The sequence below is a fragment of the Anomaloglossus baeobatrachus genome, chromosome 4 (genome assembly GCF_048569485.1).
Source record: "Anomaloglossus baeobatrachus isolate aAnoBae1 chromosome 4, aAnoBae1.hap1, whole genome shotgun sequence".
NCBI classification, from domain to species: Eukaryota; Metazoa; Chordata; class Amphibia; order Anura; family Aromobatidae; genus Anomaloglossus; species Anomaloglossus baeobatrachus.
In genome coordinates this window covers 231,461,454-231,475,149 of record NC_134356.1, presented here as the reverse complement: position 1 = coordinate 231,475,149, position 13,696 = coordinate 231,461,454, and the positions used below count along the sequence as shown (strand labels likewise).

The following is a 13,696-nucleotide window of genomic DNA, read 5'->3' as shown; positions in this document are numbered from 1 at the left end:
GCACACTAAGTACTGTAGCACTTATATGGGTCTGCAGAGACATGTAGGCTGTATTATTCATGAGACGCACCTGGACCGCTGCGCCCTTTATCTTGTTTATCATTCAATATTTTATTTCCCTTTTCTCCGGGAAAGTAACCTCACAGTGTATAAATTTGACAGCGCTTGTTTAGCTGTCTATTCAATATGCATGGGCTGCAGCGCCAGGAATTATCTCGCAGAAGAAAGACACGTTCCCTATATTATTATTTTTATTTTTTTTATCCTTTTTACATTTGTATTTATTAATGTTTAGAGATTAGAATAAGCCATGATTATATAACGGATATGTCACCGGTGGCAAATGAACAAGACTGATGCAAATGTAAAGCCGGTAACTAGTGAGACTGAGCCGGGCGAGACAGAAAAGGCGGATATTATTGTAATAATCCAGTTTGCCAGTGTATACCCGATATAGACCATAGATGTAAATGAAGGCCGGAGCACGGGTGTCATACTTCAATACTGTTAGTCTGAGCATCCGCTAATATGCACTGAGCAAAAATATCAATGCAACACTTTTTTGTTCTTGCTTCCATTATTCATGAGATCTCAAAGATCTAAAACTTTTTCAATGTACACAAAAGGCCATGTTAATGAGCACTCCTTCTTTGCCAAATAATCCATCCACCATTTCTGCATCTCCTGGCAGGTATAGCACAGTGGCAAAACCGTGGGGTTTGGCCACATTTTCATTATGTTTTCAATGCATTTTTGGTGTTTCCCTGAAAATAAGACATATAAACCATCTTTCCGAGGAAAAAATAATATAACTTATTTTCAGGGAATGTCTTATTTGTTTCCATGAACAATCCTTATTTATTCTTGAACAAAAAAAAATCAACATTTATTCAAATATTCTCATATTGCACTCTGAAACATCAACAGAACTCTCCAATCCCTGTGTGTAACGTATGTGTATGTATCATCTATACACACACAACAACCTATCTCCTCTTCAGCTTTAGACTCCTGCAATTAAGAGACCTTTGATCACATTACGTGATATCACAAAGGTCCTTAAGCAGTCCTATCATCAGGATATAAACGCTGGGGACCTGTGAGATTGCCCAGTTTGCTCTCACTTCTGCCATTCCTGAATACCAGCCTGTCTCCTATTTAGTTGTTGTTTTACACTCCTGCAATTAAGAAACCTTTGATTATATATTACATGACTGTTAAGTCATCAAAGGTCCTTAAATAATCTTAACCTCAGAATACAACTGCTGGGGTCCCTAAGAGAGTGTGGTCCCTGAGAAATTGTGCAGTTTGACTTCACCTAACGCCAGTCCTGACTGTAACTAGAGCTAACTTTTGGAGTTCGACTTATATTTCAAGCATTCTCTAAAATCCTGTAAAATGATGCTAGGGCTTATTGTTGGGTTCGGTCTTATTTTTGGGTAAACAGGATATATCCTGTTCATTAGAATGGGTGAAATCTACAGCAGACACAAAATTGACATGCTGCAGATTTATTTCTGCACCAAATCTGCAAGAAGAAAATACTCAACGTGTGCTTGAAATTTAGGCTATGTGCGCACGCTATAGTTTTCTTTCTCCATCGAAAAACGCACTCTCTGGCGGGATAAACGCACCTCTGGCTGGAAAAACAACCAAAAAACGCATGCATCTTAACCGCGTTTTAGTGCGTTTTTCGGTAAGTTTTTGCCCCTGCGTTTTTTGAACATTGTCAATAGCAAAACACAGGTCAAAAACGCAAAAAAAGTGACATGCTACTTCTTTTTTTTGCAACCACAACTGCAGACAAAGAAGAAGCAATGTGCGAACAGCCTTTCGGATTTTTCATAGACTTTGCTGGGGAAGGTCATACATGCCGTTTAGGGCAACAAACTGCACCCAAAAACGCATTAAAAACCACAGCATGTGCACAAGGCCTTAAGGATTTTCATTGGCTTTGCTGGAATCGGGATTCCCTTCAAGTTTTGAAAACTATAAAGATGTAATGCCCAGTGCAGTTCTATATCATCACAGTACCTGTAATTTTGTGTGACAGGAGCTGCTCTTTCTGTCTAGGAGCACCTGTACTTGGTGTGAACAATCATTCTGTGTTGATTGAGTCCCTTTAAGGTTGAAGGAAGACACAAGGCAATCAAGTTCAAACTGTGACTTAACATGTTGATCTCAAAGAAAAAACCCATGATGCAGATTCTACTTGACCCATATTGGGGTAAAAATTCTTTCCCAACTCCACATACAACAATTGGACTAGTTCCCCCCTGGGTCACTGTCCCATCACAGAATTTAGTGCCCATAACCTGTAATATTATATTTTCAAGAAAGTTATCTAGAACCTCCTTGAACCTTTATAGTAAATCAACCATTCCAACATGATGTGGTAGAAAGATCCATAATCTCACTGCTCTTACAGTAGAGAATCATAATCTGTTGTGATGATTATACCTTCTTTCTTCTGTATGAAGAGGATGCCTTGTTGTGGTGGCATTTATGAAAACCCCTTTTATATTTTAAGAAAAAAAAATTCTAACCCAATAAAATGTTCTGTTTCTCCTGATCAACTTGACCCCTTCATATGCCAAATTGTACCTTGGGAACCTAAAGCAATACAGTCTTCCATACCTCAGTCGATGTGGGCTTGCAAAAGACCTAGGATTGCTAATAGAAAATTCTTAACAGGCTTACACTCTATTGGACTGGCAGCACCAGATGTAATAAAATATAATTGGGGAACTCCTCTGCGGAGGATTCCTGCTTTGTCTGCTTCTCCAGCTTAAACCAAAGTGATAGAGAGTCAAAAATGATGGATCTTCTCTACTCGTCCTAACTTTCATCTCTCCATTATCTCTGGCTATTGCAATAGTAGATCTCAGTCCTAGGGCTTTACTGAGGACAATTTGCTCCACATATTTTCTCTACTCTGTACTTATTTCTTTGTGATTTATTTACTGTTCAAGAGAATAGGAGCCAATGTGTTGCACCCAGCTATGGCCAGTACATGATTAGTAGAGCGGTGTAGGGCAGCTATGCTCAGTGTGAGCTGTTGGCGCTTATAGCATCTAACTGGGTAGGTGTCCTTGTTGTTAGACCCCCACCGGTCTAATATTGATGACCTATCCCAAGGACCTACCATATAAGCAGATGACACTTATAAATATGTAGGGTACTAATACTGATTTACAAAATGTGAGGAGAAGGAACAGGTCAGGACATTTAGCCTGACCTTTGGCCTGACCTTTTCCCTTCTCCTGATTCTCTTTTTATTTCTTCTTTCTGTCATTTGCCATTTATTTTTTTTTGTTCTCTTCCCCAAAGGGGTTGTTCAGTCTAAATCCATAAGTCTGCAGTCACTCTGTGTGTTTCTCTATGTGACTACAGACACTTATGCATCCTCACATTGTGCGCTGTGAGGTTCCGCCAGTGTCTGATCTAAATGCACAAGTCTGCAGTCACTTTATGGGAATATACATATCCCATACTCGTTTGTTCGACGCTCCCGGCTCTGAAACCAGAAAATTTTACAGTGAACAGTGTGTGAGATGTGAGGATTAACAAGTCTGTAGTCACGCCATCGAAGTATGCATATCCAATACTCACAGCAATGTGATTGCCGCTCCCGTCCCTGAAACCTGCAAATCCTCACAGCGGGCAGTGCGCAAGATGTGAGGATTCACAAGTCTGCAGTCACTCCATGGGAGTATGCATATCCCATACTCTCAGCAATGTGATTGCCGCTCCTGTCTCTGAAACCTGCAAATCCTGACAACGGGCAGTGCACGAGATGTGAGGATTCACAAGTCTGTAGTCACTCCATGGGAGTATGCATATCCCATACTCGCAGCAATGTGATTGCCGCTCCTCTCTCTGAAACCTGCAAATCCTGACAGCGGGCAGTGCACGAGATGTGAGGATTCACAAGTCTGTAGTCACGCCATAGAAGTATCCGTATCCAATACTCGCAGCAACGTGACCAATACTCCTGGCTCTGAAACCTGCAAATCCTCTCAGAGCACAGTGCGCGAGATGTGAGGATTCACAAGTCTGCAGTTACATAGAGGAACACATAGAGTGCCTGCAGACTTGTGGATTTAGAGCAGACAACCACTTTAAAAATTGAACAAATCTTTACTCGGAAATCTGCCACATTATATTTGTTTTTCACCGTTGTTACCTAGTTTATTGCTTTATTATATCGTCTCCCCATGACTGATGTTTTGCTGTCTGTTCATTCACAACAAACCACAAGCAGCTGCATATTTTATTTTTAGAAAATCCATTAAAAAAAAGTATACAAAGAAAAATCTATATTTTCAATGTGCATATACTACAATATCCATATTCAACTTTTAACTGAAGATATTCTTATTTTACCATTTTTTTTTAATTTATTTATTTATTTTTTTTTAACTCTGCACTGGCTTTTTACTTCAAATATACATACACTAAAGCTATATGCCAGGCATACTTCTAAGGGCCACCAGGGGATATGCACCAAGGAATTGTCTAGCAGTAGGAGCTCTAAATTTCCTTATCTCTACCATCATTATCTTAGGTAGGCAGCATGTTTATCTCCTAGGCGGCTCTCTGTGTTGTTACAGATGGCTGCTGAACTCTGTCAGGCCGCATCAATCAATATTAAATTCCACATTTTACAAAGTGGCTTCAATAAAGCACAGGGCGCGTTTCGAATCGTGGGTTTAATCGCCTTCACAGATTATCGAAGCTGCAGAGTGTGCGGCATTGATTTTATTGATAGGTATTTTGTTGCTACGGCAGCTTGTGTTCCAAACATGATTTACAGGGTTCTCTAGAATAGAAATGATCCATCATTTTTCCTTGTTCTAGGGTACTTTGTATGCCAACATCATGGATCCCAACATTGACTGCAGACGATCTTTGACTTCAGAGCCCGCCAGTGCCCTGAGCCTCATTCTTACTTTGGTTATTAACACTTTCACACTCCACTTACCATCACTTTAAATGTGGATTTCTTCAACCTGTGACAAAGGGTTAAAACAGTGTGCACCGCTGCTGTTATTCAGAGTGCAGTTGTCTTGTGACAAATGCTGTAAATATATTCTCCAGAAAGGCTTGCCACATACAGTCTTAGTCTGTGATCATGAAATATTGCTGCGTCATGGACACAGCATAGCCGTTTACAGGCTTCACTTTGTCAGTGGGAGAATAAAGAGTAGAGTCAGCGTTCCAGGGAAGGTTCTCCAAGGTAAACACACTGTTAAATATGTTTTTGGACTTTGGTCAGCACACCAAGCAGATGTATAATGATTTGGGCTCTGGCAATGAAGGGGCTTATTTGTCTACGCAGTGTGTGATTATACAGCTATATCACATTGTGTAAAAGCATAATCTTGGTCACAACATAAAGTATTCTGAAAATTGAGAAAGGAATGTAGATTTAGGGCTGTGGGCTGTGCGCATTGTTGGGACAGTTTCTGTAGTAGAGCCTCGACACAATAGGATTACAGGAAAACAATATGGCAGAATACTCGGAACTATGTTTTGACAGCTTTTTGATTGATTTAAAGACGCATCAGTAGTGTATCCTGCAAGTCCATTCACCTGCAACAAGAATGCTGAACCTTCTTTCTCACAAACAGTCTTTAAAGAGATTATCCAGGACTTTAACATTGGATAGGTCGTGAATCTCTGATCACTGGGGGTGGACACCTGTTATCTCCCCCAAAAAGCTGTTCCTGTTGCCGCCTATGGCCGCACAGCACAGCTATATCAACAGAATAGTGGCCGCTGCCAGATAGTGCTCATCCACTACCTATTGATTAGAATAGGGGACAGATAAACAGTATTCAGCCGTAGCCACTATACCGCTAGCAGCAGCACCAGGATAGGTCATCGGTGTTAGAGTCCTGGACAACCCCATAGGCACATCTATGGAATGTCATCTAATATCATATGTGAAAACGCGAGTTAGATCAGAAGATTTATATCTTTCCGTGGTGGCATTCAGTACTTTCATGAAAAGCTGTTTACTGTTAGGACTCATAGGTAAAGACAGGACTCAAAGGCTTTTTCGATCGATTGTTTATAACAAGCGTTATAAAAGCATTTGTAAAACTTTGTCAATCAGTCTTTGGTCAGAGGGAAAGGGCTCACCAGCTTTCTCTATCCTTATTGTGGTTAAAACCATTGTCTGGCACTTTAATATTCATGGCCTATCCTCAGGATAAGTAATCCATTTCCAGTGGTGTAGGTGGGACTCCTGGTGCGCCCATAATGCGCTAACTGAGAAGGCTGCAATGTTCTGTAGTGCGCCACGCCACTCATCAAAGTGTTGTAGCACTTGTAGTGGCCATGCCTGGTACTGCAGCACTCTGGATTCTTACCGAACCAATATTAATCACCTATCCTAATGATATCATCAATAATAAAGTCTCAGAAAACCTCCTTTAAATAGTTATTTACAGGGCTGTTTTAAATCAACAATTCCATTTAATGAAGCATTATAAAGAATAAATAGGATTTTACCATGAAAAGCTGCCCCCATCCACCAGGCAGCCAGTCCTAGAAACTGATACCAATTAGGACAGTCAGCACAATTTGAGTGACAACACAGTATCCGGAGAGAATAGTCTCCCATAGCCTGCTATCTCTTTAACCAGGCAGCTACACAATCCCAGCCTAGCTGTTCACTTAGCATTGGCCTAATTACACATCAGCAAGTCCACAAAAGCCCAGAATGACAAGTAACCATGGTATTATTTTTATAGCCAGTTTTTCTTTTCTTCTCAACTCAACTGAGATATGTTACCGGAAGATAAAGAATACACTGAGCTCATGAACCTGAATATATGCATTATGTTGTTATTATTTCTGATTTATATTATGGATTATATAAACAGTAGTATAATATACCTTTTATATCTGTGTTCCTCTAATGCCAGTGTGTACCAATAACCAGAATACTGACTTGCAGGTGCACTGCCTATGAGGCGTAGGGCAGCATGGGGGCTCAGTAATACCTATATATGACCATATTGTAGACAGGCCCTCCTGAGAAGAACAGAGTACCTACAAAAATATCAGGAGTTGCAGCCAAAGTGAAAATGAAAAAAATCTTTATTAAAAAATACAGGCAAGCTAAAAAATACATAAAAGGAGAATGTCAGAGGCTGAGGCCACACAAGGAGTACATTTGCCGACATAACAGCTAATAAGGCCAGTTTCACACATCCAGCATTTCGGAGGACTGCCGGATCTGGCACACTCCAGTACAGTGCAATACTGTACAATGTCATCGCGGCAACCTCTGGTCACATGACAGCATGTGACCGGAGGTTGCCGTAATTCCATTATACAGTATTGCACTGTACTGGAGTGTGCCAGATCCAGCAGTCCTCCGAAATGCTGGATGTGTGAAACTGGCCTAATCATCAAATAAGGAATTTTGTTTGCAAATAAATACATGATTGTCAAGATGAAAATGAGTCATCATGCCTAGTGACAAATTCCAAAGAAAGACTAAGTGCTATAAGCTGTCAGCAGGTTTTTGCTACCTCATCTGACAGCAGCATGATGTAGGTAAAGACACTTTGAATCCAAGAATGGATCACTTAGATTAATGGCTGGCTGATAAAATCTGAATTTTTAGCTTTAGTCATGTAGCTGAGCCCAGGGAGCTGTCCCCGCCCACACCAGGCTCTCTATAGAGACTGTACATTGATAGTGAGGTGTCAGTCACAGGAGTCGGTGTGATGGACAACAAGGCAGTTAGACCTATCAGTGCTAATCACAAAGTGATAAAGCTTTTAGTTTAAGGGGTGCTTCACACACAGCGAGCTCGCTGCCGAGATCGCTGCTGAGTCACGCTTTTTGTGACGCAGCAGTGACATCATTAGCGATCTCGCTGTGTGTGACACTGAGCAGCGATCTGGCCCCTGCTGCGAGATCGCTGCTCGTTACACACAGCCCTGGTTCGTTTTCTTCAAAGCCGCTCTCCTGCTGTGACACACAGATCGCTGTGTGTGACAGCAAGAGAGCGACAAATGAAGCGAGCAGGGAGCAGGAGCCGGCGTCTGACAGCTGAGGTAAGCTGTATCCAAGATAAACATCGGGTAACCAAGGTGGTTACCCGATATTTACCTTAGTTACCAGCCTCCGCAGCTCTCACGCTGCCTGTGCTGCCGGCTCCGGCTCTCTGCACATGTAGCTGCTGTACACATCGGGTTAATTAACCCGATGTGTACAGCAGCTAGGAGAGCAAGGAGCCAGCGCTTAGTGTGCGCGGCTCCCTGCTCCCTGCTCACACTGGTAACTAATGTAAACATCGGGTAACCATACCCGATGTTTACCTTAGTTACCAGTCTCCGCAGCTTCCAGACGGCGGCTCCGTGCAAGCGCAACGTCGCTTGCACGTCGCTGCTGGCTGGGGGCTGTTCACTGGTCGCTGGTGAGATCTGCCTGTTTGACAGCTCACCAGCGACCATGTAGCGATGCAGCAGCGATCCTGACCAGGTCAGATCGCTGGTCGGATCGCTGCTGCATCGCTAAGTGTGAAGGTACCCTAAGTAAACAGCAGCAATGTAATGTCCCCTTTAATAGACCTGGCAACGATTGCAGCCACTGTCAGTGCTTCATCTGTAATTCAAATAAATGTTTTGCCGACGCTGTGCAGAGTCAGGTTCTCTCTGCAGAACTATTCCAATAGCAGCCGCTGGCCATTGAGAGGCAAGCAGCCAAGGTCATACGCTTAAGTTGCTTTCTTCTGATTGGCCAGCGGCTGCCATTGAGTTTTGCAGAGAGAGCTTGATTCTGCGCAGCGCCAGAAAAGCGTTTATCGGAAATAAAGCGCTGATGGCTACGGTCCCTGCACTGGGTGTGATTGTTAGCAGGTCCACGGGCTTGCAGACCGCAAGGAGTAGCCTGAGGCGCCCCATGCGGCCCGCAGACTTTGCATTTGAAACCCCTGCCCTGCAGCATGCTGGCTTCAGTTTACCTAGTAAAAACCTGTTGACAGATTCCGTTTTAACTAGTAAAAAAGTGAAGGAAGGCAAAACATGTGTGGGGTTCAAGCCAAGGAGAGCACCCCTCTGGTTGCTCACTGGTTAGCATTATTGCTTTGTAGTGCTGGGGTCCGTGGTTCAGATCCCACAAAGGACAACATCTGCAAGGAGTTTGTATGTTCTCCCCGTGTTTGTGTGGGTTTCCTCCAGGTACTCCTGTTTCCTCCCACACTACAAAGACCTACAGATAGGGAATTTAGATTGTGTTGATGATGTCTGTAAAGCGCTGTGGAATATGATGGCGCTGTATAAGCAAAGCATAATAAATAAATGGCAGAAAGACTGCATGTGCTAATGTAAGCATGAAGCACATGGTATGTTAGTAAAGACAATATTAGGGTTAAAGTTTTGCATTACATTTTCTTATAGCTCCAGTGACCTTCCGATATGCTGGCGAAACTAAGCACACGGACCCCACTGATAACAATAATGAGACCGCAATCGATTGCCTGAACACAACAGCTGCTGTTCTGTTTGGATTTTCTTTCCTTTCGAAAAGAAGATTGGAAATTAAAATCCATTAATCATTGATCAATCATTTTGCTCAAGGAAAAAGAATCTGTGTGAAAAGTACAGGGCAGAATTCATAAAAACTGGCAATTTTATATGTCAGTCTCAATCAAAATTCTCCAATTTTATTAGAAATACACTTCTTAAAACCATTTTTAGGCTATGTGTGCACCACAAACTGAAATGTTGGTCAGTTATTTGTTGCAGTAGATTTCTGTAAAATTACCTCCAATTATAGTGTAATGTTAATTGTATTGAATCTATAGGGCTGTGGCTGGCTTGCCACCTTGTGTTGATGTAATGTATAAAAACTCATCCAATTGTAATACAAAGCGGATTTTCTAGATGGATAAACGACATGTGAACACATATAACAAAAGGATTTTCTACCCCTGACTTTAAAACAAAACAAAAACCAAACCCTACAATACTCCCTTTACTAATCCTCCTCGCTCTGATCTCCGATGTCTCTGGTCCCTACTCCTGCCGAGACGCGTATGTAACTGGCTGCAGCTGTCACTGTCCATACGACTGGTACAAAGGTGTTGGTCTTTCTGTATATCCGGTAGTTGCCAACCTGTACGGAAAGGAAATGGGACTAAGGGAGAATCAAGAACTAGTGTAAAAGAAATGATGGGAATTGGGTTCTATGTTTGGAGGTTCTTTTAATAATTTTGTTAATTTTTATATTTAAAAAAATATTAAGGGTGTGTGACCCCTAAATAAAAATCCTTAATAAAACAATGCACTAATTCAATGTTCTTTCTCTGAAATTATCATGGGAAAAAAATTTAATCTTCTAAAACTGTTTGACATTGAAATGATGTTAATTTTGTCCATTACATGTAAACTTGACTTTCCTTTTGAGGTCCAGGAATTCTGCATATTAGTATATAGTTTCTATTAATGGATTTAGGTTTTTCTACGTGCAGGCAGAACAGGCAGTCCTTTACCTAAAGTAAGCCGCCTGCTCGGCTCCCCCTTACTCATAATGTCCGGCTTGTGTGTCTTTCCGCAGGTACGCAGCTGGCACTGAGCACTGTCACATCCTCTTCATTCAATGCCTTATTTCTTTCAGGTATTTGCTCTGCTGTGGATCGCAGACTGGATGGTGCATCATATTTGGAGGAAAGGAAAGGATCCAGACAGTTTTTCCATTCCCTATCTCACTGCATTGGGAGATCTTTTAGGAACTGCTTTACTTGCCATCAGCTTCCATATCCTTTGGTTGATTGGGGACCGAGACAGCGATGTTGGCGACTAGGACATGGATCCTGGACTTCCAGCCTCATTGTGTGCCTAGATAATCATCCCTGATGAAAAAGACTGGGACGACCATAAAATATCCAATTCCATACAAAACCCACTAAAGTAGCAAATCTTGTTTTACTTCAGGTGTTATTATGGATGACTTTTTACACATTTCCAATCAGTAACTTTAATAATGGGGGAAGGGGTTATGTATTTTGCTAAATGCACTTTACCTTTTTGACTTCTGCATGTTTCATGGTGTTGTTATCCATCTCCAGAGTCTTGTTATGTGCTTGGACTATTCTACGATACTTATTTTCTCTTTATTTGATGTAATATTTTGACTGATCTTAGTAGCATTAATAAGAACGGTACCTTATGTTTTTCTTGTTGCTAACTGAGTTTTACATTTTTACGTAATTTATTGTATTACTCTTATGTCAAATGATCTATTCGATATTCTTAAATTGTGAAGATGCCAGCTGTTGGGAATAAAAGCTGGCATTGTTGCATCTGTTCAACGGTTGCCAAATTTTCATTAAATGGTACTTCATCTACTTCCTAGATAAAAAGCAAAGATAATATATGTCAAAGTCATATATATGTATTGGATACATAATTATTCAATTATCGGAGCACTTGCCAATGAAGGGTTTTAGATTTCTGCTGTAGATTTCTTGCAGAAGTGCCTCATAGGCCAACGAGGATTTTATTGCCTAATTTGTCAGTGTGCCACGTTTTCAGTATAAAATAATAAGCATTACATGGAAGTGAAATACATGTGCCATGTTCAGATGTGAAAAATGGAGAGTAATAATTCAGCACCATATTTTAAGGAGCTAAATAAATTTAGGTTGTTCAAATACCTACTTTAGGCCAGTCATTTCTCCCATACCACATTAATGGTTCATGTTTTATTCAATGTTTTTGACCCATTTTTGGTTCATATGTCAGTTTCTACAATTCCTGTATTTGTTTTTTTCATATAAAGAAAAAAAGTTCTTAGCTTCTCCTACCCATTATACAGTAAAATACAAACTTCACCTGAATTACATCCTTTTTTTTTCACCCAGCCATTGGCTTATATAGGCAAGTGTGATCCGCAACTGTGATCAAAGTAGGGTCCATGAACTATCCATAAAAATAATGGATAGCACAGGGAAAAAAAATAACTCGTGAAAGAGCTCCAAGGGTAATTAAATCCTAATAATTAAATAAATGAGCCTTTTTGCCATACTATTTTAATTTCCAGACTAGGTCCCTTTGATCTGTTTTAAGATATATAGTATATAAGTTTAAGCTCATTCAATCTTGTTCTCTGTAGATTGAGAACTTACCATGGCAGCTTCATATGCCCAGCCCCCTTCTAAGGAAATATGGCACTTTGAAGATGGTGATGATTAGTGATGAGCGAGTGTACTCGTCACTGCTTGTTACTCGATTGAGCATCGGGCTGCTCGGGTAGTCACGGGGCTTGACCGAGTATCGCAGCTGCTCGGACATTTCATCCGTGAGACAACGACCACAACGCACAGGCTAGCTTCACTGCATGATATGTGCAAGCACCCCAGGGAGAGCCATTCGCACTTTCTGAAAGCAACGTTTTCAGATGTACTGAGCCAAATTAAAAAAAAAAAAAAAAACATTCCCCCCCAGAAATGCTCTCTTTATGTGGGAGGAAGGCAAAACTGCTCAATCATTGACTTCCATTATACTCGTTACCCTAGTTGAGCCCTTTCCGAACACCCGAGCATTTTAGTGCTCGCCCATCTCTAGTGATTATATTTTTAATATGGAACTTTGTACTGTGTATTGCATACTGAACCTGCATGGTAAGAGAGCATTTCAGAAAAAAATGTATTAAGGGGGTATTGTTGTGCATTTTTCTTGTATACCTAATTTATTTTCTTTTTAAAATTACTTCAATGTTATTGTTTGAAACGGATACAAGAAGATATGTAATGTGTCAAATGTATTAATGTACAACATTGTGTTCATCATTGATAAAGTAATCTGCTACAGTAATCTATACTTTTTATCAAAAGGGTTCAGGCCACCAAATAAAGTCGAGCATATAATTGTTATTACTGTTACTACCGAGCACCGCAAAGCCAGAGTCTGCCATTAAAGTGTAAGACACATTGAATATTTAGTCTGAGTTTTGGATTATTTTTATTACATATACCTACATATTGGTGCTTCTCTCATTCATTGTAGCATTCTAAAGGTGTTATATATTGTGTGTGTGTGTGTGTGTGTGTGTGTGTATATATGTGTATATATATATATAACTATGTATGTAATATATATATATATACGCACGTACACACTAGGGAAAAAAAGTGAATTCCCCCCTCACATTTTTACATTTTCTTATATCTTTTCATGGGACAACACTGAAGATATGACACTTTGATACAATATAAAGTAGTCGGTGTACAGCTTGTATAACAGTGTAAATTTGGTGTGCCCTCTAAATAACTCAACACACAGCCTTTAATGTCCAAACCGCTGGCAACAAAGGTGAGTACACCCCTAAGTGAATATGGCCCAGTTAACCATTTTCCCCTGCCATTTGTCATGTGACTTATTAGCATTACAAGTGCTTAGACCATACACTGCACACTACATCAAATTGGTCTGCATGGCTGTAGTCCCAGAAGGAAGCCTCATCTAAGGATGATGCCCAAGAAGGTCACAAACCGTTTGCTAAAGATAAGCAGACTAAGGACAGATTACTGGAACCATGTCCTGTGGTCTGATGAGATCAAAATAAATGTATTTGGTTTAGATAGTGTCAAACGTGTGCGCAGCAACCAGGTGAGGAGTATAAAGACAAGTATTTTTTACCTACAGTCAAACATGGTGGTGGGAGTGTCATG

At 40.8% G+C, this 13,696-nt stretch overlaps 1 protein-coding gene across 1 annotated transcript in view; it reads left to right on the top strand.

Moving 5' to 3' along the window:
* Positions 1–12,966, top strand: part of SLC41A2 (solute carrier family 41 member 2) — a 121,207-nt gene extending 108,241 nt beyond the window's left edge. Inside the window, exon 11 of the mRNA XM_075344735.1 lies at positions 10,642–12,966. Coding sequence (XP_075200850.1) covers positions 10,642–10,827 — 186 coding nt within the window. The 3' untranslated portion in view covers positions 10,828–12,966. The remainder of the gene's footprint in view (positions 1–10,641) is intronic.
* The last annotated feature ends 730 nt before the right edge of the window (positions 12,967–13,696 follow it).